Source organism: Heloderma suspectum, chromosome 4 (assembly GCF_057233095.1).
Source record: "Heloderma suspectum isolate Gila_16-S chromosome 4, 16-S_ref, whole genome shotgun sequence".
Classification (NCBI taxonomy): Eukaryota; Metazoa; Chordata; class Lepidosauria; order Squamata; family Helodermatidae; genus Heloderma; species Heloderma suspectum.
The window spans coordinates 210,576,935-210,604,472 of NC_139461.1; the positions used below are offsets into that span (position 1 = coordinate 210,576,935).

Here is a 27,538-nt window from a genome sequence, read left to right on the forward strand (position 1 = left end):
AGGCACAGCACATAATTCTATAGTTTGACTTATAAAGAGTCTAGGAGAAAAACGAGGTTGGGGGGGGGCGGGGAGGGAGGGAAGGAAGGAATTACCCTAAAAGACAGTATGAATGAGAAACTCTTTACTGTGTTTAAACCATTACCTGGTCTTCAAAGTCAAACTCATTATCAGCAATGTCTCCAGGGTCCACAATAAGATTAAGGTCAAGTTCACATGGACCTAAAATGGGGAAGAGAAATACAATGTTTGAAATAAGACTGAAGGGTTTCTCTTGTATGATGGGATATGAAAATGTATGTTGTATATACAAATTATTGCGCAAGGGAAGCATTTCAGTCAAATAATACTTGTCTGTGTATTTCCCAGAGAGCTGCTTTAAAAGATTAACAGCACAATCCTATTCATGTTTGCAGGGTAACACTGATCTCTAAATTTGCAACGAACTAATCCTGCAATGGAGAACCCTGTAAGAAAGGAGTGGGGAGCACAGTGTTTCCACAATCATTGGAAAGAGTGTGAATAGTTGTGGGTATTCTTACATGACAGACATTCTAAGTGGAGGCAGGTGGCTCCGATTTCAGTGGAGTTGTAAATCCATTCTGGGTTTTAGTCAGAACCAGCCAGAACTCTAAAGGAGCTAGCCAGTATACAGAAACCTATGTTGGGGACAGGGTTCAGCACCTTGGATAGCTTCTTTAGAGTTATGGCTGGTTTTGACTGAAATCCAGAATGGATTCTCAACCCCACTCAAATCAGAGCCACGAGCCTCCACTGGAGATTCTAATCTAAACAGGAGCTCACCCATGTTCAAACAACTCTTTAGGCTACAATCCTATACCCACTTACCTGGGAGTAAGCCCCACTGAACTCAATGTCTTACTTTTGAGTAGACATATTGATTGTGCTCTTAAGTTATGAATCCTAATGGCAATTTTGGTTCCATAAAATTGTAAGGCTGAACACTAACTTACCTGAGAGTAAGCCCTATTGAACTCAGTGTGGATTATTTCCAAGTAGATATGTTGGATTGCACTCTTAAGGCTGCAATCCTAAAGATATTTACTAGGGTAAAAGCCGCACTTTGTACCGGGTAGTGTTGTATGACAGGAAATATCAAGAACTTTGAACACCTGTTCCAAGAAGTAACTGTAGTCACTTTCTCTTTACTTCATCCTGCAAGGACAGCCATTGACACAGCACACTACAAAACTCTCCAAAATGTGGCTCATAAGCAAACTTCCCAACTGCAATCTTATCAAAATGTCTAGTACCAAAGTTATTGACTGGATCCAGATTTACACTGGATCAACTACACTGACAGGAGTGGCCTTCCTCACCCTCTTCTTCCCACAGCAGCCCCTCCAGTCCCCTGAAAATGCTACACAGAAACTCAGGAGACCTTGCTGAATGGCATGAGTTGTGGTGTTGAGGGGTAGGGGAAGGAGGGAGGATCCTTCAAAATCGGGCAGAAGGACCTTCTGCAAGCAGAGCCCTTCCTATTGCAGAAGGCAGTTCCTGGATCCAACCAGGGATTACACTCTGCATTTTTATAAATTGTAAGTTACATTTTTCAGCAGGAAGCGTACACTGTGCTGCCATAGGTTGCACAAGTTCTGTAGTGGTCTCTTATCAACCACGTCCAGCATGGTATGAAGTACCTGTCTAGTTTTACTGTGGGGATCAAACATACTAAGACCTGAACCATCCAATCAAAGCTATGTTGCTGTACTCTTAAATTCCTAATAATCTATTTATGACATTTAACAACTCTATGGCATTCAACAAATTAGATTTCTAGTTTTCATAGACTTCTTTCTCCCTGTTCTTCCTTAAGGTATCCTCACCCCATATCTATTTTATCCCACTGAGAGCAATGGAAGTGCTTCATATAACTCTCAACATATATAAGTGTGTGTGTGTAGAGAGAGAGAAAGTGAGTTTGCACAACATCCTTTTTTAGACTGCTTCTTACCAGAAAAAAAGTTTCAAATGTAGTGAAATACATGGGATTTTGTTTTTGTTTTTATCAAACCCATTGACCTCAAGAACCTCTTGTGTTCTTGAAGACAAGGGCCTCCCCAACAGCTTTGCTCTACAGAACTAGAGAATGTACCAGCCAATGCATTCATAGCTTCAAGGAGTAAGAAAGGAGATTCTAGTCAATTTATATGGTGAATATCACTTTCCTTTGCCTGCTTACTTTTCTTTCAATCCATTGATCTGTATTTATCAAAATAATAAGTTCCCTGAAAGAGAAAGGAGAGGGCATAAAAAGAGACCATTTCAAAAGAATCACACTAGGGTTCGTTCTGGATGTTTGATTTGGTTCTCCTTCCTGCTGTGTGGATCCTTCTGTTCTTCCCTTATCCAACCAGTCATTACAAGCAGTGGACTAGTTCTATCATAGTGTTATATGTCATACTTGGGGCTCTAGTACTCCTGCATAAACCTCACTGCTCTCCACTCTGCTGCTGCTTTCTCAGCTCTCCAGTATTTGACACCCAAGGATATGACAACAAGAACCAGTTCTAGTTTAACAACTCTTTATCATGTTTTAATTTTGGGTCATCTTCTCACTATTAGATGAGTTAAAGTGTAGAATGAGCAAGAATATAAGAGGTACCCCTGCTCCTGAACATTTTGTTCATGGTAAGACCGGCATCTGTCAAGCAGCGTGCAAAGGGAAAGCAGTAGGTTGGAAGCGGATACAGGAAAGATAGAGAACTAGATAGACTAGGCCAAAAAACTGCCTGTTGCTTAAACAAAGACTTTGGCCTGATCTGGAAGCATTGTTAGCTACACCAGATCAGGGAAAGTGAATCAATAGGCTGTCTGTGGATTGGACATGTTGGAGTCTAGAGAGGGAATACTATCCTTTTCCTGCTTCAAACCTTGCTTACAAATGGATGGAAGATATGTGTATAAGATGGAACTGCAAAACTTATTTAAATAACACAGAATTTCATAGGTTCTTTAGTGTATCTAAACCTGTTCCTCCAACTATCCACAACCATCTTACCAATGTAATTAATAAGCATAATATATGGTATCTCACTGACTAACATCTAACATAAATCCTACTTAGAGTAGACCCATTGAAATTACTAAAGTTAGTCATTTCAATGGATCTACTATATGTAAGACTTTTGTTCTACCCACTATGTTGAATTAGATCCGGTAGATTATTTTTCTAGGTTTAATGTATTAAATTAATATTAATATATTTTGCTTTTAAGCAAGCCACCTTACTTTGATGCAAGTTAAGGTGTACCTCCACTTGCATTAGGGTGGACATTATGAGGAAAACACTGGGATCCCACCTAGATATGTCCCTCATAAGGCAAATGAAAGGGTGGAAAGAACAGCTGCAGAGACAGATACATGTATTTTGTTTTTATTTTATTCATTTACAATATTTGTTTAACACTTTTCAACCATAATGATTCTCAAAGCAGTCCAAAGTAATAGAATAATTTACAGGCAAATGATAACTGACTGCAGTGATGGATCCATAAAGCTGGGGTCCCAACGTGGAACCTGCGGACACCTTCCTTGGCACCTGCCAGGCTCCCTGCCCTCCTTTTTTAAAAAAAAGAAGTTAGATTCCTTTAATTAAAAAAACTTAAACTGGGAGGCTGCCATGCTGCAAAGCAAAGCACCAGCCATCAGTGCCATCCTTATTTCCAAGAATGCTTCTGAGCCCCAAGGCATTCTTAGAAAATAAAATGGCGGGCATCTGCAGTCCAACACTTTATTTTGAAGCATGCCCAGCAACACAGGAAAAAGAACAGTAAGCTGGGAGTGGCAGGATGCATCCTTGGGGGGAATAAAAGGCGGAATTAAGTGAAGGGGTGTTTTGCCTGACTTTGGGGAAGGGGTTCGTGCTTCTCTGAGCATCACCAGTTTGCCTTTTGCAAAATAGGTATTTTGTTGTGCTTTGTTGGGGGTAAATGTATGATTTGGCATTTGGGCACAGACTCTACCTTGTACTCAGTTTCTTGGCTAAGTTACTTAACTCTGAGCCTCATCAGTTTGTCTTCCGTGAAATGGGTGTTGGAGCATAAAATCCGCGGGTGGGGGGTTGTTCAAAAAAGTGGTTTTGTGTTTTGGAGCTTAGAGCCCCTCTCTGCCTTGTACTTAGGTTCTTGGGCAAATTACATTCCTTTTAGCCTCATCAGTTGTTTTCTGGGAAATGGATGTTTTCTGACTGGCCACATCTGCCATGGAAGCCATTTTGTGAATGGGCAAGCCCCACTCCCAACAGCAGCCATTTTGTGAGATTGCCACAATACACTTTCAAAATTCCAGACATGCTCACTGGCCCAAAAGGGTTTGGGGCCTCTGCCATAAAGTATACTCAGACATTGGGGACAATATTTTCTGAATATTGTTATCCTTCTGTCTGAGGCAAAATAAATGAGCTTCTTTAATCTATTTTCCTTCATAATACCAGGTGCTTTCAATAATATCCAAAAAGCCTCAACTGATGTCCAGTCGCCATGGCTTCTGGCTCTGCTTCAAAGGTGGTGGCAGTAAAGGCTCTCCTGGCCCTCTTGCCGATGGTGTTGCCTCACCAGGTCCATGGCAATGGTCACGGAGGAAAGAGGCCCCTCCCAATAGGCTACTAAGCCTATTCTCAGCAGTGAGTTCTTTTCTCTGTAGTGGTGGTTGATATCAAACAGGTGGATATCCAACTGCTACAGCTCCTGACTCTGCTTCCCTTCAAAGGCAGTGGTGACAACTCCTGGATTTGCAATTCCACTCCATCTACATTGCAGCCATCTTACCCTTTCTCCCGCTCACCAATATCCTCTTGAAAATGTCCCAAGTTGTTTTGAATCTTCTCTCTCTGCTTCTCTCTGCTGGGATCCAAAACCAGCAGCCCACCTGGTGGGGGGGGGCAGACACCCCCAGCCTCAGGGAGAAGATTGCAGGGGGAAAACACCAGGCACAGGAGAAATTAAGCATCCCTCCTTCAAGCTTATCTTCCCCTGTAAGTACTTCATCTCTCCATGTTCATCTTGGAAAACAAGTCTTGGAACACAAAAATTGGTTGACACCACATGTATTTCTCTTTGCAGCAAAGAGTTTGATTATTCCCACACAGCATGGTACCATATTTTTTTTGCAACCTATATTCTGGCTCCAATGGTTATACCTATGGAATGTTTTCAATTAGGTCTTTATTTCTCCTTCGTTTGTTTGAAAGAATATCATAAATAATTTCTGAGAGAGATACTGTTTGTTCATATATCCTTTTCATTTATATAATATAATCCAATGAGATGTATAGAAACAGTTTCTGAGTCTTGTATTATTTCACACAGTATCTTGTAAAAGTTGTTTGAAATTAAGGAGAGAGCAAGACAATTTAATGTTATGAAAACAATTTATTTAAGGACTGGCTTCAAAATGATAAAACTTTCATTTTTACCCTCAGGTGTTTCTAATACAAAAATTTACTGAATCCCTAAACTGCAGAATTTCATGATAACTTGTTGCCTTAGCAACAGCCTTATTACATGGTAGGAAGCAACAATGAATAATAATATGTTATTGTCTATGAAGGCTAGAAATAGATCTTCTTTTCTTAATTTCTTTCTTTTTCTACCAATTGTTGCAAAGACTCTTACACGAATAAGTCATCTGACATGCTATATCCACATTATGTTGGAAGTCTAAGTTGATTAGAGATATTTCTAATTAGAGATTAGAAATATGTGAAATAGCCCTGTCTTGTGTCTAATGCTCTGTATATTAAGTAAATGTTAAATTATAGTGTATTAGACATGGAACCACATGGAATTAATTTTATTTTACTTTGTTAGGAAGACTTTGGCCTAAACATCAACATTTTTAGAACTTGAAAACATGTAATTTTATGCAAGCAAAGCTGAACCTAGTATTGAAATAATCATCAACTCACCTGCCACAGGTTCTTGAGTGGGGAAAAGTTTGTTGTCAACTGCCATGCTTATGTCATGAAATACTTCTTCCTCATCTCTGTCAGCATCAAACTAGTGATAAAAGAGAAGGCAGTCAGACACTTTGGAACAGGACAGCTTACTCGTCTGAGTACTAAAGTATAATAAAGTCATACTACAAAGATCTTTGGAGCCAGAAGGAATATTCCTATAAATAGCAAATGTCATTGAAGCATGACACTGGTTTCTTTAATGCCAATATAGCTGTTCATATATTTATTTTTCAGACATAATGCCCAATATTACTATTATTTACATGTGTTACCTGCCCTGTCTTTAAGATACTAAAGGTGGCAATGACATACGTTGGGATTCTGCTGTTTTAGTCTCACAACAACCCTGTGAGGTAGGTTAGGCTAAAAAGTAATGAATGGCTCATATAGACATCTATTGGACTTCATGGCTGAGTGGGTATTTGAATCCCGATCTCCCTGGTCTAAGTCCAGCTCTCTATCCAGTATACCATGGTTCTCACCTCAAAGAACCTTAAATAAAACAGTTACATATTTCTGTTCATGGATCGATTTGTATATTATGCCTATTTAGTGTAGAAAATTGGGTTCATATATAAAATGTCATACTCCCCCCCTCCATTTTAACCAGCACTAAACCCCATTTTTGTCTCAACCCATCAAAGTGGGTGATATACTTTATGGATTATCCCACACACCTCTTTTATCGAGGAATAGCCTAACTGTGTCACAAACAAGTAGATGCACATGTATTTCTGGGCAAAAAACAGATGGGCGAATGATGTAAAAATGCATGAATAATATTAGACAAAATGAAACCAAAATGTGTGTGTGTGGGGGGAATCTTCCAGTGTACATGAGCGGTCATAGTTCTGTGTAATTGCTGCCTGGAAGAGACTCAAAAGAGCATGCCTTTCAAAGTTCCAACAGCATTTTAAGTAATTATTATGAATGGAGAACTTTATTTGAAAACAATATATGAGCAGATATTATTCCATCTAATGGAACCTTGCTTTTTCTCTCCTTCTGCCAAGAAATCTACGATCTGTGATGAGGAGTGGCACACAAAGAGTTTTCCCCACTCATCATCCTCAGTCGGGAAAGATGAGGGACGAGTGAAGCTGCTGGTACATTCAGCCAGCACGTTCAGGAGCACCCTGGAAGCACTGGCCAAGTGTGCTCCACTCGTCCCCCAACTTCCCCACACAAGGAAAGTGAGGAACAAGCCAAGCTGAAGCACTTCAGCTGGAGAGCCAGCTTGGTTTGTCCCTCACTTTCCCTGTGTGGGGAAGGTGGGGGACAAGTGGAACACAACTGGCTCCTTCACACTTCAGCCAAGAAGCTGATATCAGGAGGAGGGACTCACCCTGACATCAAAGGGGGGCCACTGCCTTCTGATATTTTCTGGCTCATGGGGGGCAATTTGGCCCCAAAACCATTATGGTTTCTGACCCCTGGCTTAAAGGACAACTTCCTGGTTTGATCAAACCATAGTTCTCCATTATAACCAAATTGTGGTTTGAAAGAGCTACCCAAATCAGTTTTGCAAACTGTGGTTTGAATAGCTGGAAAACCAAGGTTACCAGAGAAGATTTATGAGAGAAGAGACTTCTATGTGTTCAGTGGTACACACGAGGATCTTTTCAGTGTTCAATGAATGTGCTTGTGTCAGGAGCAGAACCTGCTGCTGCAATGCTGCCCTCAGTAGGTGGATTTATTGTTCGTGTGTGAAATTTTTGAAAAGCCATCTGTCTTGCTTGGCTACTTGAAGTAACCAGTCAAGCTAGAAGATTAGGAAAGTATAACTATCCCTTCTATTCTTCCTGCTGTTAAGACATGGGGGGTGTTTCCACCAGTGATTTACTCTGAGCTGGTTGCGTATTGAGGTTGCTAGGGATATGTGTTGTGGCCATCCAGCAGCCACCCCAGAGCTTATCAGGGAAAAACTGGATGTCCTGAGACTGCTTAAAGTCCAATTCTTTTCCTTAAGTTGGGTTCCCCCCAATATAGCTGTTGTATGCCCCCACCCCCCACTTAGCTCAGGGATGCTAGCCCTGCCCAGGGGTGTGCCTTTCACCATGACCCCAATCAAGGGGTGTTTCCTGTGTATTTCCTGTCCCTGTACAAACCCATTAGTGTCTCTTCAGAAGTAACTCCCATTGGACTGAATGAGGCTTGCCCTCTGAATGCCCACATCAGAATTTACAGAGATCCTCTTCAATTGACATGGCACAGTTTAAAGCCCAATTCCCTAAGTGTGGTAAAGCGCGATCTCGAGGCTCCGATTCTGCTTTGTTTGGTTTAATAGAGATCCTGTGGGATCAAATGGGGGCTGGTTTCCATCTTTGTGTTTACTGCTCTCTTTCCCACAACAAACCCATTAGTGTCTCCTCAGAAGGAGCTCCCTTTGTGATCAATGAGGCTTGCCCTCTGAATGCCCATATCAGAACTTACAGAGATCCCCCTCAATTGACATGGCACAGTTTAAAGCCCAATTCCCTAAGTGCGGTAAAGCGCAGTCTCGAGGCGAGGCTCCGATTCTCCTTTGATTGGTTTATTACCTTAAGAAGTAACTACTTCGACCCTTTGTTATAGAGATCCTGCATGTTAAAATGGGGGCTGGTTTCCTGTCTTTGTGTTCTCCTCCCACCCCTTTCCCAACACAAGCATATGTGCGTCTACTCAGAAATAACTCCCATTGTGCTCAATGAGGCTTACTCCTGAAATGCAGGTGCATCTGGACTTTCAGGGGAAAAGAGAAAGGGGGGGAGGGGGGAAGCCTCTCTTATTGGTTGAGTAGCCCCTACCAGTCAGATGACGTTCATTCCAACCCCCACCCCCACCAGCAAGTATGTTCTGTGAAGCGATTTTTACTGGTGTGGAGAACCTGCTCATGGAACTCTGCATGGACCAAAGTGCAGCAAAGCTGTTTCCTTAAAAAAAAATCCGGTACTCCTCCATTCGCTTCTCCTTCCGTTGTCATGGAAACATGGCCCTGAACAATTACAGGAAGGCAGGGAAAAAATGGATCTACCATCTATGATGGATTGGGATAATATTTCTATGATCAAGTTGACCAGCATCATGCATACTAGACAAGACAAAGCGACAACCCATTTTTTACAAAATGGGTTTTATCTGTGCTGTGCTGGAAAGTATTGGACAATATTCAACCAATGTTAAAAGCATGATTATTGACATAATTATATAAATTGATATGAAACCATTACTATAAATCTTATAATGTTCTTATCTAGAACTCCTTTTTATATATTACTAGTTTCAACTAAGATATTGTTTAAAATGGAGGGAAAATATTTTCCTACTGCTTTCTGAAACACTAATATATGAATGATTTAGGGTAGTATCCTATTCAACACGGCCACTAATCCAAATTATGTTATGCTACCATAAGTGGCCTTTAGCACAATGCTAGCAATGTTCGCTGACACAAAAGGTTTCCCTGGAACATGGCATCTGGACCTGGAAGTTCCATATAACCAGCACAGCTAATATCCACTGATCAACCCATCATCCATGAATTTGTCTAATCCCCTTTAGCAGCCATCTCAGTTAATGACCATTACCACACCTTGCAGCAGCAACTTCCATAAATTAATATGCACTGCGTTAAGAAGTACTTTGTGGAAGTAATATAAAGGTGTGTAACACAAAGATAATAACTTTGCCTGCACAGAACTACAGTTGTCTTTTTGTAGAAACGTAATTGTGCCATATAGTTCCCATGGAGATTTATTGCTTGCAAGTCATGATAGCTAAAGAGCCAGCTGATTGTCTACAGCAGGAGTGGCCAGACGTCAGGCCTGTAGGACCTACTTTGGTTTTTTGCTAGAACCTTGAGATACTTCAGCCAGAGCCTGGTGCAAAGGACATACACTTACAATTGAAGAATTCTAAGCTCAGGAATTTGTTTTGAGTACCAGAACTAAAAAGAGCATACAGTCCTTCCACATAAAAATCCACTTTTGGTTACCCCAAACATTTCTTCATATCAGCAGCATAACTGGGGGGGGCAAGGGGTGTTATCATTTTGTTGCTGCTATTGTTAATGGGTTGGGAGTCAGAAATCCTTTCTGATCTACTGCAAATCACCCAGAGATCTGCCAGTAGATGAAGATCTACCTTTTGCCCACCCTTGTCTACAGAGCACAAAGAGCCCTCGATAGGCATGTATTGCATGTGGCCCTGTAATAAAATATGCCATTATTATTTGCCTATGGGATACATCCACCCCCTTTGTTGTGGCAGACAGAGTGCACCTACAGATACAAACATAAAAACTAACTGATATGATATTCTAATTACAGTGCCCAAGCAAGCACATCCTTCACTCATCACATGTAGAGCCTACACACTGGGAGAAAGTATGAATCAGCCTTTTATTGAGCCTTTAATGGGTCCAGTGAAAAAATTAAGTGTAATTATTATTTTAATTCTGCTTAATGTTACATAATTCTCAAATGCTAAGCTATGCATAGTGTTTCTACAATGTTATATTGATGTGTATCTTATTCCCATTAGACCTGCATATATAACTTAGCCAAAAAAAGAAGGGGGGGTTCAATATGAATTACTTGCAAATCTCCATCAGCTAGGCTGGTCAAATTCTATTTGTGGTAAAAAAAAAAAGTTGAACAAAATGTGATCACTGATATTTTAAATCACAAGAAGAAAAAAGACAGTAACTTTTCCCCAATTTTAGATTTGGGGCTAAAACGAATTAAAATCTTCACAACGTTTGTCTTCTTTACCAATTTGATAAGCAGCATTCCTTTAATATTTTAATGCAGTGCCAAATGACTGTTTACTTACATTTTTTTCCCAGGACATATCATTATGAGAGTTCAGCTAGAAATTCTAAGCTCTTTTCACATGAATACTTCTAAAATTCAGAATGTACCTCTTGTTAAATGACTTGCCCGGGTTTTGTTGTTCATTTTGATAACAGTAGAGAAAAAGAATGGATTTGATAATGGTGGGTAGATTTTTGTTGTAGTTCTTATTGTAATGTTCCAATGTGGATATGGGTTGGATATACAGATTGCTTTCCTGTAACTGTAGTTCTTCAAGTGGTCATCTGTGCATTCACACATATGGGCTCTGCGCCTTCACGGAGCCTCGTTTGGGAACATTATCTAGCTGAGGAAAACATTTTTGGTGGGAACTCTCCCCCACCATCCACTGCGCATATCCCAGCAGGTTCCCGGCCGGTCCCTCAGTTCCTTGAGACCAACTAATGGCCTTGTTATGGAGGAAAACTGCCTCACATGGACATTGACAACAATAGAGACGTTGACGCCGAAGTGGGGATGGTGGGTGGCTTGTGTGAATGCACAGATGACCACTCGAATAACTACAGTTACAGGTAAGCAACCTCCATTTCTTCTTCGTGGTCTCCGTGCATCACACATATGGGCGATTAACAAGCTGACTTACTGGAGGTGGGTAGGAGATTTGTCACGTGCTACTGGACAGGACTGCATGGCCAAAACTGCAATCCTCCCTCGCTCTGACATCCAGTCTGTAATGCAAGATGAAAGTAGATGGTCTCGACCACTTCGCAACTCTATGTAAGTCCACTACCGACACTCCCCTGCTGTATGCTGTCAAACTGCACATGCTACTAGTGGAGCGTGCCTTAATGGGACCACTGAGCTTCAATCCCACAAGTTCATAGGCTAAACGTATAGCCTGCACAATCCAAGAGGCGACCCTCTCCAAGGAGACCTGAAAACCCTTCTTAGATCCTCCATAGCAAACGAAAAGTCTTTGGGATTTATGAAACAATTCTGTCCTAGCCTTGTAGAAAGCCAGCGCACGACGTACATCCAAAGTATGGAGTGTTGTTTCCAGCTGTGAAGAGTGTACTGGAAAAAAGGTGGAGGGAACGATGTCCTGATTTACATGGAAATCATACACCACCTTAGGCAGGAAGGCTGGGTCGGGTCTTTACACCACCTTGTCTCTGAAAAATAAGGTATGGTACGTCTATATGAAGGGCACATAATTCACTTGCCCTTCGAGCAGTAGTTATGGCTACTAAGAATGCCACCTTCCAAGGTAGACATCGGAGATCCACCTTAGCCAAAGGCTCAAGTGACTTCATCATCAAGATCTTCAAAACAATGAACGAACTCCATTCCGGAATGACAACTCAAGTTGGAGGAGCTAAATTTCTTAGACCTCGCATAAACTGGCATGCTGTTGGATATGCAAACACTGTAAAACCATCCAAAGGGGGATGAAAGGCTGAAATCACGGTTAGAAATTGTTAAGGATCTGCCTGGAGTGGGCGGATCAGTTCGACCTGTGGTTAGAGTCGAAGACTTGGCCCGCTGCACAGAAGACAACTGACTTGTCTCTGCCATAGCTTGAGGATGAGAAGAAGAAGTCAATGGACATGTTGAGTCAACAGCTTCCAAAGCCTTCTTCCAAAGGCTTACTGTTAGCTGTCCTACCCTCCTTCCAAAGGATCGATTTTAAGTGGTCTGCTCGGTGACATTTAGTTTGTTTGGTGAAATTCATACAATGTCAGCAGGTCTCCACCACATGAGATTCCCCCCAGGCAAAACAGGCAAGGAGAGTGTCCGTCAGTAGGGGTTGGCTTACTGTAGCACTGAGTGCACTTTCGAAAAGGGGCTCTAACGGCCACACGTCACCAAACGGTGATCAGCGATCGCAAAAAACAGACAGAAAAAATAACTATTTTTTTTTAAAGAAGATAAAGGCAGAAAAAAGAGGAGAAAGTGGAGAAGAAAGCTCCTAACTACCCTCAGCAAAGCAGTCAAAAAACCAGGAAGTCCCAACGAGGTGTATTTTCAGTAAGGTGGTCGAAAGAGAACTAAGGGAATGGGCAGGAACCCGCTGGGATATGCGCAGTCGACGGTGGAGAGCTCCCATCAAAAATGTTTTCCTCAGCTAGAGAATGTTCCTGAACGAGGCTCCACACAAGCGCAGAACCCATATGAGTGATGCACAGAGACCACGAAGAAGAACTATAGCTGCTGTTCTGCAAACATAAAGGTTCCTTCCATTCACAGAAATGAGTCAGATCCAGCAGAAGCTCCTGTTAATAACAGGACACTCCCAGGGGTAGAGGCAATTTTTGCTGATTGCTTGTCTCCCTGCAGCTCTCAGTGCCAACTCCCACATTGTTCCAGTGGGGCCCCAACCTTCCTGAGTACTTCATTGGGTAAGCAATCAATGGTACTTCATGGGATTAGTAGACACATACCTGGTTCGCACAATCAAAGCAGCCCACCATGGATTGTTCAAGCCATGGTGAGCTGCGGTGCGTGCTAGCTGGTATTTTGCATATTCAACCCCCAACCAAGGGTTGTCATGTCCAAACATGGCACTGCAGGTTATGCAAGGGTTGTTTAACCCCAGAACAAACCTAGTCTCTCATCTCTGCCCTCATCATCTGATATAGCTACAAGAAGTTTGGAATCTTTCACTATGGTTAATCTTAGCTATGGTTATGGAAGAAAGACAACTTCAAACCATAGTTTATGAAGCTGACTTGTTTTCACTTACCTTACTTAAGTTTAGCCACAGTTTAGAGTTTGGATGACATGCTAAACTGCAGGTAAAGAGGAAACAGAACCTTCCAATCTCTTCTTTGTGGCCACACTGGAAGGGGAAAGGGAGGGGAGCGTGTGGAAGCCTGGAGGGGGGAAGTTAGGCTCATTCTCATAATGGTAAACCATGGTTTAGCATTACACCTGAATACTGCCATTCTATCAAATATAGACAAGACACTTGGAAAAACAGCATCAACAGTGTGCACGATCTAAAGGAAGGTTAGATTCTTTTAATGAAACAATTAAAAGCAGAACTGAAATTGCCAAAAAGTCAACTGAAAATGCAGGTCTCTTGAAAATGCACATTTAACAAAGGGGCATCTGTAGTTACTATATGATTAATTAAGCTTAAGTTCCACACCTTGGATTAAAACTAAATCAGAGGCTATTCTGATATTGTATTATAACACAATAATAATTAAACTCAAACAGGAGTCATGACACTTAGAACTGAATGCTGGCTGAGGGATATTGGGAGTTCTATTCCAGTACATCTGGAGTGTACCAGGATGGGGAAATGAATGGACTCAGGAGTACTTAACTCTGCTTAGAATAAGGCTGAAATCCTATTTATACTTACTTAGAAGTAAGCCCCACTGAATGGTGGGAGTTACTTCTAAGTAAACATGCATAGGGTGATAGTTGATTAATCTGTTGATTAAAACAACTACAATTTCTGGCCCTGCTTTTTACAAACACCACTGAGTGGAACCTTATTTTTTAAATGTTCCAAGAAACTGCCATGTTTAATTGGAAGTTCTCTTGCTGTGAGGTTAAGATGTGACTAATGAGAAGGTTTGCATTGTGATGAATGGGTGACTAGTATTATGTGATGAAATGAGAGAGGAGGACCATGCTGTCGATCTGGCTTATGAATTCATTTTAATTGCTTTTTAAAAATCTAATGACAGTTATGCCGAACGTCTTTGACAAAAGAAATCTCCTTTCCTCCTCCCTGAATTAGTTCCTAGCCAAGTTAAGTTCTAATTTTTTTAAAATATGCCTGGCATCTCTTTATTTTCTCAGCATTAGTAATTCTGTGTTACAGAAGTTGTTTTGCTCTTTTCTTCAAGCTGTTATCAGAAACCATAATAGAACTGGACAGTATATACAGGAGTGTCTTGGGCTAGAGTGTCACACTGATGGAGGAAAACAGCAGATGAATTTCAACTCGCCATAGTTTGTCTACTTATTCTGGGTCCTCAACTTGCTAAAGACACTAAGGGAGCAATCTTTAATGTGCTTCTGCTGTGCATTAAAAACGTGGTTGTTCAGGCAGGCATTTGGGGTGGGTTAGGGTATTTTAGAAAATGTTTTTATTGTAGAATTTTATTGTTTTAAACTGTTTTATTATATGCTTGTACATCACCCAGAGTGGCTGGGTGACCAGCCAGATGGGCGATTAATAAATTTAATAAATTAATAAATTTAATAAATAAATCCTAGTCAGCAGCTAGATGACCATAGGATATCTTGTTTTCCAGCAACCGACTTCGGAGGCCGTGCTCCGAGGTCGGTTCCCAGAGAACCGATCTCCCCCAACTTCTACGCTGCCTCAGAGGCAGCGTGGAAAAGCTCTGTCCTCCGCGCTTGAAAGAGGAGCATGGAGCAGCCAAAATGGGTGTTCTTGGGCAGGGAGAGCGGAAATGCCTGTACGACACATCCAATGTGTCATACAGCAGCCTCCTACCAGTTTTATCCAAGAAAGCTGATCAGCGACCACTGACTTGAGCACCTTGTACAGGCCTTCAGTTGTTTTCACCTTCTGGGTCCAGATTAGTTTTCTTCCAGAGCGGTCTGATTACCACCTCTTTTAAAGAGGCTGGTACCATTGCCTAGCTTAAATAGGAATGTACAACCATGATGTACAACATCATGGAGGGGAAAAATTTTTGGGAAGGCTGCAGATGTCTAAGTAATGCTGTTAAGTATTGAAAAGAGAAACACTGTGATTGGATTAAGTCACTACATTCCTTACAGTAGTTATTGTGGAGGTGGAAAACTGCATAATTTTCAGTGGCTTGACAGCATTAACGTAGCTCTTAATAAAGTTTGGAATTCAAAGGAAATGTAACCCTTTATTTCTTGGTGGAACTGGGGGGTTTGTTAAGCATTGATTTATAAAGTGCGAGTACACAGTTTAAACTAAAGAACCCTTTGGTGTCCTTATTTTTTCACTGCAACTTCTTACATTCCTACAAAGGTAAGTCATGCTCCCAATCATCAAACCAAAGCTGCTGGTCTAAACATGTTTGTTTGGGACTTACTTCCAAGTAAACATAGCTAAATCTATTTACAATAATTCCCTATTCTTTCCTTTCTTTGTAGTGTGTGTGGCTTGGCTTACTTGCTTGAGTTGTCTGGGGCTATTTTTGATCCGCAGCCTCTTTTTCTGTGGTGCACTTACTCTCTCCATGGATGTGGAGTGTGCAGGTTGCTTGAAGGATGGCCCTCCCTTTAGGAAGGGAGACAGACAGTCCAACAGGTCTTTTCATAGCTCCTTTTCTAACTCTAGGATTTCATCTACTCAGAGTTAAACTAATTCAAAGTAAAAGAGGGGCACTAGAGTCTACTTCTCAGATGCATTTCCCCCCAAATTAGATTACTAAAACTCTTTGTCCATGGGGGTTTGGAAAAGCCACACTGGGGTTGGCTATTTTTAATCAGAATTCATCAGACCAAAAATTTTGGCATCTGAAGCTCCTCAAAATGGTGATTTATTTCCTCCTTCAGCAGTCTCCATGACAAATGCATCTGATCCATTCGTGATATCATGACCAGATAATACTTTGCTCTTAATGGTTACTAAGAAAACACACATTTTGGGAAGATACAAAACTTATTTACATTGATTGTCAGAGTGGGCTAACATGTCAATAAGCTCCCAAAGTATTATTTCAGAGAGACAGACAGATGGACAGAGACACAGAGGAAGTATGTGTGAAGGTCTCTGTTTGAAATGGAGTGGATGTGAAAAGTCTCCTGTATTCCAATGATAAAACACTGCCTAACTTCCAACTGTCCCTAACTACATATTTTGATTCCAAGGGTGCTTCCAGATGGAAGGGTCCTAGTGCAACCAGCTAGAAAGTTTTGTGCAGCTATTCCATCTTTTCCTCCTGAATGGATGCGGGGGGAGGGGGAGACTAAAGAAGCAGTGGAAAAATATGGGAGGATTATACATTGTAGATGATGACATCTGGACCCCCAGTAAAATTCCATGGATGTGGCAGGGTGATTTTACAATAAATGCCTTGTCTGGAAGCAGTTCAAGACTGCAGGCCTATGTATATTTATTTTGGGGCATGCTCCACTGAACTCAGTGGTCCTTACTTCTGAATCGATATGCAAAAATTCAACTTTTAAAACACTACGTAATGAGCATTTAACAAAGACCTTGCATCAGCCACCTGAAACACAACCTCTATATCTTAATTAGAAATACATCTACCACTTTACATTGCTAGTCTGAAGTATAAATTCTTTGAAAGAAAAGTATCCCAGTTACGTTGACTTTTTTTTCTCAGTCTTTCTTTTATTACTCTTTGGAAATACTTTATTTCTATGGGCAGTATCCTATCATTTCATTACACTAACACAAATTACATTGCACTAGCACGAGAGACCTCTGGTGCAATGCCAATAGCGTTAGCTTGCAGGACGGGATTCCCAGAAAAACCCACTGTGGAAGTGAACGCTGTTGGAAAAACCCACCATGGAAGCGAACACTAGCAGAACATAATTTGCACTAGCACAATGACACTGGAGGATACTGCCCAATATCCACTTATTTTTGGTATTTAGTTCCACTCCCTTGCAGTTGAAAATAGTAGTCTGAAATGTTATGACTATAAAATTGCTGCGCAGTAAAACATTAATCTCCACTTTCCATTCCCCCAAAGTTGTTTTAAGATGGGATTCTGCTGGTCCAATTGACTGGCATAATTAAGGTAACTGATTCCAGGAAGCAAACAAACAAGAACTGCTCTGGCAGATGGCTTCGTCATTCCTCCTTTAAAAACAGTAAATTAAAGCTGCGCTTCCCTTCAGTTATACCACTGCACCTAATATAGGAAAGGTTCGTGTGCATTGCACTATTTAGCCCTAACAAATTAATAAAGATATAGATTTACATATTTGTTAAATGCCTTTTGGGATATTGATGGAATGTAGTTTTACAATTGACTGATTGTAAAACAACTCTCCAAGAGGTTTAGTTTAGACAATTTCATAAGGACATAAGCTAGGCTGGATCAGACCACCAATTCATCTAGTCCAACATTCTGTTCACACAATGGCCAGCTACTTGCCTGTGGGAAACCTACAAGTATGACATGAGTGCAATAGCACCCTCCTGCTCATGTTCCCCAGCATCTGCTCTGCATAGGCATACTGCCTCTGATACTGGAGGGAGCATAAAACGATCACGAATAGTAGCCATTGATTGCCTTATCCTCCATGAATTTGTCTTTCCCTTTTAAAGCCATACAAATTGGTGGCCATCACTACATCTTGTGGAAGTGAATTCCATTGTTTAAGTATGCATTGTGTGAAGAAGTACTTTTTATCTGCCCTGAATCTCCCACCAATCACCATCATGGGATGACCCCGAGTTCTAGCATTATGAGAGGGAGAAAGCTATATTCCTATCCACCTTCTACACACCATTCATAATTTTGTGCACCTCTATTATGTCTCCCAGAGTGGATAAAAATAAATGTTTTTTTCAAAATCCAAAAATATGACTTTTTAAATTTAAATTGGATTTTTTAAATTTAAAAAATATTATGAATAATATACTAAATTTATCTCTAACTTAAAAAAAATAACATAGTTACAATTAAAGCTCATCATATGCATGCTAAATCTACATAAAGGCCACAATCCTGGTGCATATTTGGACAGAAAAAAGTCTTACACCTCCCAGCATTTCTGTCTAAACTTACATAAGATTGTGCCTTGTTGTTCAGTCGTTCAGTCGTGTCCGACTCTTCGTGACCCCATGGACCATAGCACGCCAGGCCTTCCTGTCCTGCGCTCTCTCCCGGAGTGTGCTCAAGTTCATATTCATTGCATCGGTGATGCTATCTAGCCATCTCATCCTCTGTCGTCCCCTTCTCCTTTTGCCTCAGTCTTTCCCAGCATCAGGGTCTTTTCCAGAGAGTTTTCTCTTCTCATTAGGTGGCCAAAATATTTCAGCTTCAGCTTCAGTATCTGTCCTTCCAATGAGCACTCAGGGTTGATTTCCTTTAGGATGGACTGATTTGACCTCCTTGCAGTCAAGGGGACTCGTAAGAGTCTTCTCCAGCACCACAGTTCGAAAGCATCAATTCTTCGGCGCTCAGCCTTCCTTATAGTCCAGCTCTCACAGCCACACATTACTACTGGGAAAACCATAGCTTTGATTAGATGGACCTTTGTCGGCAAGGTGATGTCTCTGCTTCTTACTATGCTGTCTAGGTGTGCCATAGTTTTCCTCCCAAGGAGCAAGCGTCTTTTAATTTCATGGCTACAGTCACCATCTGCGGTGATCTTGGAGCCCAAGAAAGTAAAATCTGTCACTGCTTCCATTTCTTCCCCTTCTATATGCCAGGAAGTGATGGGGCCAGATGCCATGATCTTCGTTTTTTTAATGTGGAGTTTCAAACCAGCTTTTGCACTCTCCTCTTTCACCCTCAACAAGAGGCTCTTGAGATCCTCTTTGCTTTCTGCCATTAGGGTGGTATCGTCTGCATATCTGAGGTTGCTGATAATTCTCCCGGCAATCTTAATTCCGACCTGTGATTCATCCAACCCGGCGTTTCTCATGATGTACTCTGCATATAAGTTAAATAAGCAGGGTGACAATATGCAGCCTTGTCGTACTCCTTTCCCAATTTTGAACCACTCGGTTGTTCCATGTCTGGTTATTACTGTTGCTTCTTGACCCTCGTACAGGTTTCTCAGGAGACAGGTAAGGTGGTCTGGTACTCCCATCATTTTAAGAATTTGCCACAGTTTGTTGTGATCCACACAATCAAAGGCTTTAGCGTAGTCAATGAAGCAGAAATAGACGTTTTTCTGGAATTCTCTTGCTTCCTCCATGATCCAGCGAACGTTGGCGATTTGATCTCTAGTTCCTCTGCCTCTTCGAAACCCAGCTTGTACTTCCGGTAGTTCTCGGTTCACATACTGCTGAAGCCTAGCTTGTAGGATTTTGAGCATCACCTTGCTGGCAAGTGAAATGAGCGCAACTGTGCGGTAGTTTGAACACTCTTTGGCATTGTCCTTCTTTGGAAGTGGAATGTAAACTGACCTTTCCCAGTCTTGTGGCCACTGTTGAGTGTTCCAGATTTGTTGGCATATTGAGTGCAGCACTTTAACAGCATAATCTTTTAGGATTTTAAATAGCTCAGCTGGAAAACTGTCATCTCCACTAGCTTTGTTGTTACTAATGCTTCCTAAGGCCCACTTGACTTCACCCTCGAGGATGTCTGGCTCAAGTTCAGTGACCGCACTATCATGGCTATCAGGGACATTAAGATCTTTCCTGTATAGTTCTTCTGTGCATTCTTTCCACCTCTTCTTAATCTCATCTGCTTCTGTTAGGTCCCTGCCTTCTTTGTCCTTTATCATGCCTGTCTTTGCACAAAATGTTCCCTTGACATCTCCGATTTTCTTGAAGAGATCTCTAATCTTTCCCATTCTGTTGTTTTCCTCGATTTCTTTGCATTGTTCATTTAAGAAGGCCTTCTTGTCTCTCCTTGCTATTCTCTGGAACTCTGCATTCAGTTGGATATATCTTCCCCTTTCTCCTTTGCTTTTCGCTTCCCTTCTTTCTTCAGCTACTTGTAAAGCCTCATCAGACAGCCACTTGGCTTTCTTGCATTTCTTTTTCTTTGGGATGGATTGAGTTGCTGCCTCCTGAACAATGTTACGGACCTCCGTCCATAGTTCCTCAGGCACTCTGTCTATCAGGTCTAATCCCTTCAATCTATTCCTCACCTCCACTGTATATTCATAAGGGATATGATTTAGGTCATACCTGAGTGGTTTAGTGGTTTTCCCTACGTTCTTCAATTTAAGCCGAAATTTTGCCACAAGAAGCTCATGATCTGAGCCACAGTCAGCTCCAGGTCTTGTTTTGACTGACTGTATAGAGCTTCTCCATCTTTGGCTGCAAAGGACATAATCAATCTGATTTCGATATTGACCATCTGGTGATGTCCATGTGTAGAGTCGTCTCTTGTGCTGTTGGAAAAGAGTGTTTGCTATGATCAGCGTGTTCTCTTGGCAAAACTCGATTAGCTTTTGTCCTGCTTCATTTTGTACACCAAGGCCATGCCTGCCTGTTATCCCGGTGATTTCTTGACTTCCTACTTTAGCATTCCAATCCCCTATGATGAAAAGGACATCTTTTTTTGGTGTTAGTTCTAGAAGGTGTTGTAGGTCTTCATAGAACCGATCAACCTCAGCTTCTTCGGCCTCAGTGGTTGGGGCATAGACTTGAATTACTGTGATGTTGAATGGTTTGCCTTGGATTCGTACTGAGATCATTCTATCGTTTTTAAGATTGTACCCCAGTACTGCTTTTCCCACCCTTTTGTTGACTATGAGTGCTACTCCATTTCTTCTAAGGGATTCTTGCCCACAGTAGTAGACATAATGGTCACCTGAATTAAATTCGCCCATGCCTGTCCATTTTAATTCGCTGATTCCCAAGATGTTGATGTTCAGTCTTGCCATCTCATGTTTGACCACCTCCAGCTTACCTTGATTCATTGATCTGACATTCCAGGTTCCTAAACAATATTGTTCTTTACAGCATCGGACTTTCTTTTCACCACCAGACACATCCACAGCTGAGTGTCCTTTTGGCTTTGGCCCAGCCGCTTCACTCTTTCTGGCGCTACTTGGAAATACCCTCTGCTCTTCCCCAGTAGTATATTGGACACCTTCCGACCTGAGGGGCTCATCTTCCGGCGTCATATCTTTTAGCCTTGTGATACGTTCCATGGGGTTTTCTTGGCAAGAATACTGGAGTGGGTTGCCATTTCCTTCTCCAGTGGACCACATTTTGTCAGAACTCTCTGCCATGACCTGTCCATCTTGGGTGGCCCTGCACGGCATAGCTTATGGCTTCAGTGAGTTACACAAGCCCCTTCGCCACAACAAGGCAGTGATCCATGAAGGGGAAGATTGTGCCTTACAGTCCCATAAAATAAAGTTACCTATTAATTAAACATGAGCATTAATTTCAGTTTTACATTTCATGAAAATGGCTTTGTTCTGCCTAACAGCTTTTCTTCTTGAAAATTCTGGCCCTTTAGATGTTGTAACCTTTCCTCATAGGGGAATTGCTCTAGCCTCTTGATCATTTTAGTTGCCCAATCCTGCACTTTTTCCAACTCTACAATGTCCTTTTTTAGGTGTGGTAACCAGAACTGAAACAGTATTCCAAGTGTGGTCACACCAAAGATTTGTATAAGAGCAGTATGATATTGGAAGTTTTATTTTCGATTCCTTTCCTCGCTTTGCCTAACATGGAATTGTCCTTTTCACAACAGCCACACACTGGGTCAAGGTTTTCTACTCACCACAACCTCAAGATCAGTTTCTTGATCAGTCACCACTAGCTCAGATCCCACCAGCTTATATGTGAAGTTGAGATTTGTTTGCCCCAATATGCATCACAATATTGTATATGAGAGTTAGTGCACTATATTAGTTACAGTGCAATCCTAAAAATATCTACTCAGAAGTTTCATTGAGTTCATAAGTGTGTATAGGATAGCAGCTTTAGCATGGGGGCTCGGATGGACCCAGGTTCAAATCCTTGCCAGGACTGATTTCTCTTTAAGGGCCAGGGGGGGTGCCCTGCCACCATTCTCTCCCTTCCCTGACAGAGAGCAAGTCATTCACTTAATCGGGCTGTTCACATGACATGACAGCCCACTGTGGGTTATTTAACCCATGATGAGGCTGCTGTGCATCTGAGGCCATTTTGAATATGTGACCCCCTTTTGGTTCCAACCAAAAGGGGGTCACATATTAGTCTCCTTCCAACCTCCATTATTGCTGCTGGCAGGGGCTGGACCAGGGCCAGGCCAGCAGGTCCATCTGAGCATGTCTGCCTGCTAGCCAGCCTGCCCACCATCTCCTCCTTTTGGCTGGCCGAGGCATTCTGAATCACTAGTAGATTTCTCTTGGAAGGTGGCAGGCAGATTGGTCCTCTTGGATGCTTTGCCAAATTCCAAAGTATGGCCCTGGTCAGTTCCCACAAGGCTAATCAAGATCCAGATATTTGTTTGTAAACAGGGTGGCCTTTCAGGACACCCAGATCAATCAGTGTACTTGGCTATTGCTGCTTTTATTCTTCCAATGCCTGCTGGACCCTTGAGAGAACTGGAGAAAAGGGGGCCACTGACACAAGCAGAAGGTAGGTTGCTTCATTTGTGAGTTTAAATTGTGTACGTGTGTGAGCTGTTTGCTATTTTTAAAAATCTTTTAAAGATTTGAGGGCATATAAGAAAATAATGGGGTTTATGGGGTTCCATGTAGCTCCCAACCTCTTATTTTCCCAATATTTTTCATTTCTCTCTGTTTTTTTAAACCTGGTAGCCTGAGCATGTAGGAGAGATCACAGGGTGTGGGGTGGGCTGCCCCAGGATCCTCAGACCCCTTGCTGTTTTTCCCCCCCTCCCCCTTGTTTTCTTTCATTTTTTTTTCTTTTTCAGTCTGCTTTGCAGGCATGATCTTAAACTTAATTTGCCTCACTTTCCCTTTTCTGTGCAATGGGTTGCTTCTGCTGTGGATTCAAAATACTGCTTTTGTGTGTTTCTGTGTGGAATCCTCCCCCCTTCCCCCATCATATACTTTGCAGGCATGATCTCAAACTTAATTTTCCTCTGCTTCCCCTTTTCTGTACAATGGGATGCTCACTTGGCTCCGCCTACAGTTAGCTGTCCTACCCTCCACCCCACCAGCAACAATAGGTACCAGCTGATCCTCACTCAGCTACGAAGTTCACTAGGTGACATGGGCCAGTTACCATCTTCCAGCCTAATCCACCTCACAGGGTTGTTGTAAGGATAAAGGGAAGAATACCACATATGTTCTCCTGAGCTCCCTACTGGAAGGGTGAAATAAAAATGAACTAAATAAATGTCAATAGGATGGGGGAAATGATTAATAAAAATACTGAACTAACAATATGAATGAGGTAATTAAGGAGTCATTTGAAAGAAGAAGGGGGGACTTGTTAGTTTTTGGAAAAGAAAGTACAAAGTTGATATAAATTATGTGATTGTTTTTCATAGCAATATTTTGTTGAGTTCATTTCTTTTCTCTCTTTTTTTTTTGGAGAGAGTTATAAATTTTAAAACACATTTTAAAAAGAGAAAACTCTTGCATGGCCATGCAGCAAATGTAGGATAATTGCAGAAACATTGGGTCCAGTCCAAGGAAGGTATGCCCAAGTTCAAATGAAATAAATAGCAATTGCAGTCCGATTCTGTGAATTCATAAGTAAGCCTACCGAATACAAGCTATATTGTATTCTTTATTCCCTAGTTTATTCCCTAGTCACTGTTTATAAGATTATTGATATGCAGTGGAATCCTATACAGGTTTGCTCAGAAGTAAGTCCCACTGAGTTCAATAAGACTTATTGCCAAGTAAATGTGCATAGAATTCCATTGTTAAATACTTCACTGTGCTTCACTTTGCTGGATTGCACCTTTTGTTTCCTTGATGATGATGATGATGAAGAAGATCTTATAAATGTTTAGTATTGCACAAAGCACAACATAAAGAAAAAATCTGATCAATGCAATTCTCAGCTCAGTCCACTCAGGAGTATGTAACAGCTAGACTTTAAGTGACTATCATGACCAGTATAGTTAGGGATCAACCATTTTACGTGTGCTATTTATTTTATTGGAGCTCTTTTGGGTCGATCTGTGTAGAACTTCTAGCACAGTAAGAATAGTAGAGTAAGACATCTGCCTTCAATGGTCTACCTAGCCAAATATTTTGTCTTCAACCCTGACTATGTGTCAACAAACCAGGGCACAAATTGAAAATATAATCCCAGGTACTGACCCTGAGTTTCTGGAATCTAAATAAAAACCTGAACATGAACATACATACATTTTATATTTTGGCTTACAGCTGTTAGTGGGCAGTATCCTACACTGCCACTGCATCTCCACTGGTTGTGCTGAGCCAGCAGGACCCACTGCTAGCATTACAGAAACTAGGGGTTCCTGAAACAACCCTGGAAATGAGCGGAAACTCTAATTTCCAGATTGGGCAATTAGATTCCCAAAAGATTGGGAGCCCTGTTCCGGAAATGAGTTCGTTGTGCTAGTGGTTCGTTCTGCTAGCACAGGGGAGCATGCCCAGTATGTATAATTTTTCACCTACATTACAGAATCATTTTTTGGAGACAGGGTTACAGTCTGTTATATTTCCTTATCCTGCAGCAGTGAGTTTGACAGATGAATTGCACCCTGTTAGTGAAGTATTTCCTTTTGTTGTCTTAAATATGACAGTGGCCTAATAAATACCATCACAGAGCAGGAGATACTGGGATGAGCAGTGGGAACAATATAGTAAATTACTGCAAATATAATTGCTGTGTTTTTTGTGTTGGAAAGTAAGTACAAGTATTTAGTAGCAGAGTTATGTGCCATTAAAAGGGAAGCTATTTATCAGTTGCATATTTTAATCAGCAATGAAGTCTGACCTTTGGATAGCCTACATCAGCCATGAGCTAAAATGTGGCTGATAAAAGCAGCTGGTCCTGAAATATTCCATGCAGGCAAAGAAAGCCAAAGAAGGAAAATTCTGAACTATTCAGAAATGAAGGCAGACAGTATGTCATAGAAATACAGACTGTCATGAGTAGGAAATTCAGCAGAAGCCAAAGTTGTAAGAGATGGCAGACAACAATTCTAGCTTGAAAGTATGCACACAGGGGAAGGGAAAGAAAAAGTCAAAGAGAAGTAACCTTGTCAAATTGGCAGCTGCAGATGGTAATATTAGCAGTCAGGTGTGCTCTGAATAGAAAGTGGAGATGCAGGGCTTACAGATGGAAAAAAATGGTGCCTTGTACATGCTGCATGCATTGTGATTTTTATACTATCTGGCAGGAATGACTGTGTTGAAGGCAGCAAAAAATTAGGAAGAGGTTAATGAATGAGTGTAAGGGCAATATTTTTTCTTTAGGAAAAGGGATGCTTTTCTAACAGCTAACTATAAGAGCATAGTAAAGTGATTAACATGAAACAGAAAAGTTAAAAGATGAGGGTGTTCAATCACTCAGGTGATGAGGAAGAGAGTGGGGGATGTATTTACTGGACTTGCCACCCTCCACACATTGGAGGGAAAAGACTGAGGCAGGGAGCCTGCTCTGTATGTGTAAAGATTCAAAATTGTTCAAGGAACTGACATTTGTACAGCTGTCTCCTCACTTCGGACCTTCCCCTTCCATGTGGAAGGTAACAGCACCAGCAAGTGCGTCCCCATTCTTCCCTTCAAATGAGTCTAATTGTGTGAGGGATAAAATGACTAAACAGGGTTTAGGTAATAATCTAATCTATAATCTTGATAGATTACAGGAAAAATATGAATGACTTGGTAATTGGAACAACTCTTTACATCAGTCTAGAGAGGTGAGCCAGTTTGCTTTTTCCAAATGATTAAAAGACACACCATCAGATGACAGAGAATGCACGTCATGGCACTGACCAAAAAAGACTGCTGCAGGAGGTTCACTGCACTCCTTTTCATGTCTACTCAGAAGTAAGCCTCACTGAGTTCCATGGAGACTATTCCTAGGTAAGTGTGCAAAGAACTGCAGCAAGAGTAAACAGGGTGCTGGAGGATACTGTCAAAAGAAGCCAGACAGGCAACCAGCTGACAATGAGCAGGAGATGATCCTAGATTGTTAAAAACTGGACTAAGAGACTAATTTGAGTTGTCAGTATAAGTTTCTGATAGGTTCCTCACAATCAAAGAATCCATATCAATTCCCTTGTAGTGACTTGTTAGGCACCAGTACTTATTTTCACCATTTGTTAATGTACTTGTGTACACAACCACATGCAAAAATTATAGTATGAACCATCCAGTTACACAGGGACAGCTGCAGCTGTTTATGTGACTGCAGTGGCTTGGAAAAGAGGAGTTGTGATGATGGAAATGGTTGTGGCTGTCCTAGTATATGTGGACAGTTCACACTACTGTTTCTCTGGATGGTTTTATACCCAAGTACATCATAAAATAGTAAAAATAAACACCGTTTCTTATGTGAACTGGTACTCAGTACCTTAATTGATCAGTTTATTGGCAATGAAAGATCATTCGTACACAGTAACTTTAGAGATAAAAGACTGCATCCTGGATAGGTATTACAAGGAGGTGCCAATACAACAAAGGCTATATACAGTCAGGGCCAGAAATATTGCAACAAGGATAACTGTTTTGGCAGTTGGCCTCGGTACACCACCACATTGAACTTGAAAGGAAACACACCCAGATGGGAGTGAAGTGAGAATTTTCAGCTGTAATTCAAGGGCTGTGACAAAAGTGGGGCACTAACCATTCAGGAAGGACAGCCAGTGGCAGACACAGTCATCGTTGGTGGCCCATAAGTAATGGAACAAACCAACATCATCTCAAACTGAAGGATTGCCTTTAATACCTGGATGAAAATCCTTTGCAGTCAATGACTGCCTGAAGTCTGGAACCCATGGACATGACAAATGCTGAGTTCCCTCCCTCGAGATGCTTTCCCAGGCCTTTACTGCAGCTGCTGCTTGTTTGTGGGTCTTTCTGCCTTCAGCCTTTTCTTCAGTAAGTGAAAAGCATAGTCTATTGGGTTGAGATCAGGTGACTGACTTGGCCATTGAAGAACATCCCACTTCTTTGCCCTCAGAAACTCTTGGGTAGCTTTTGCTGTATGTTTTGGGTCATTATCCATCTGCAGTAG

The 27,538-nt window shown here is 41.5% G+C and overlaps 1 protein-coding gene across 2 annotated transcripts in view; it reads right to left on the reverse strand.

Moving 5' to 3' along the window:
* The window catches only part of AK5 (adenylate kinase 5), a 124,137-nt gene that overhangs the window by 52,687 nt on the left and 43,912 nt on the right, over positions 1 to 27,538 (reverse strand). For both annotated transcript variants that reach the window (XM_084852178.1, XM_084852177.1), the window contains 2 exons: positions 5,930 to 6,020; positions 146 to 222 (listed from right to left, as the gene is read on the reverse strand). In XM_084852178.1, the coding sequence (XP_084708304.1) occupies positions 146 to 222; positions 5,930 to 6,020 (168 nt within the window). The remainder of the gene's footprint in view (positions 1 to 145; positions 223 to 5,929; positions 6,021 to 27,538) is intronic.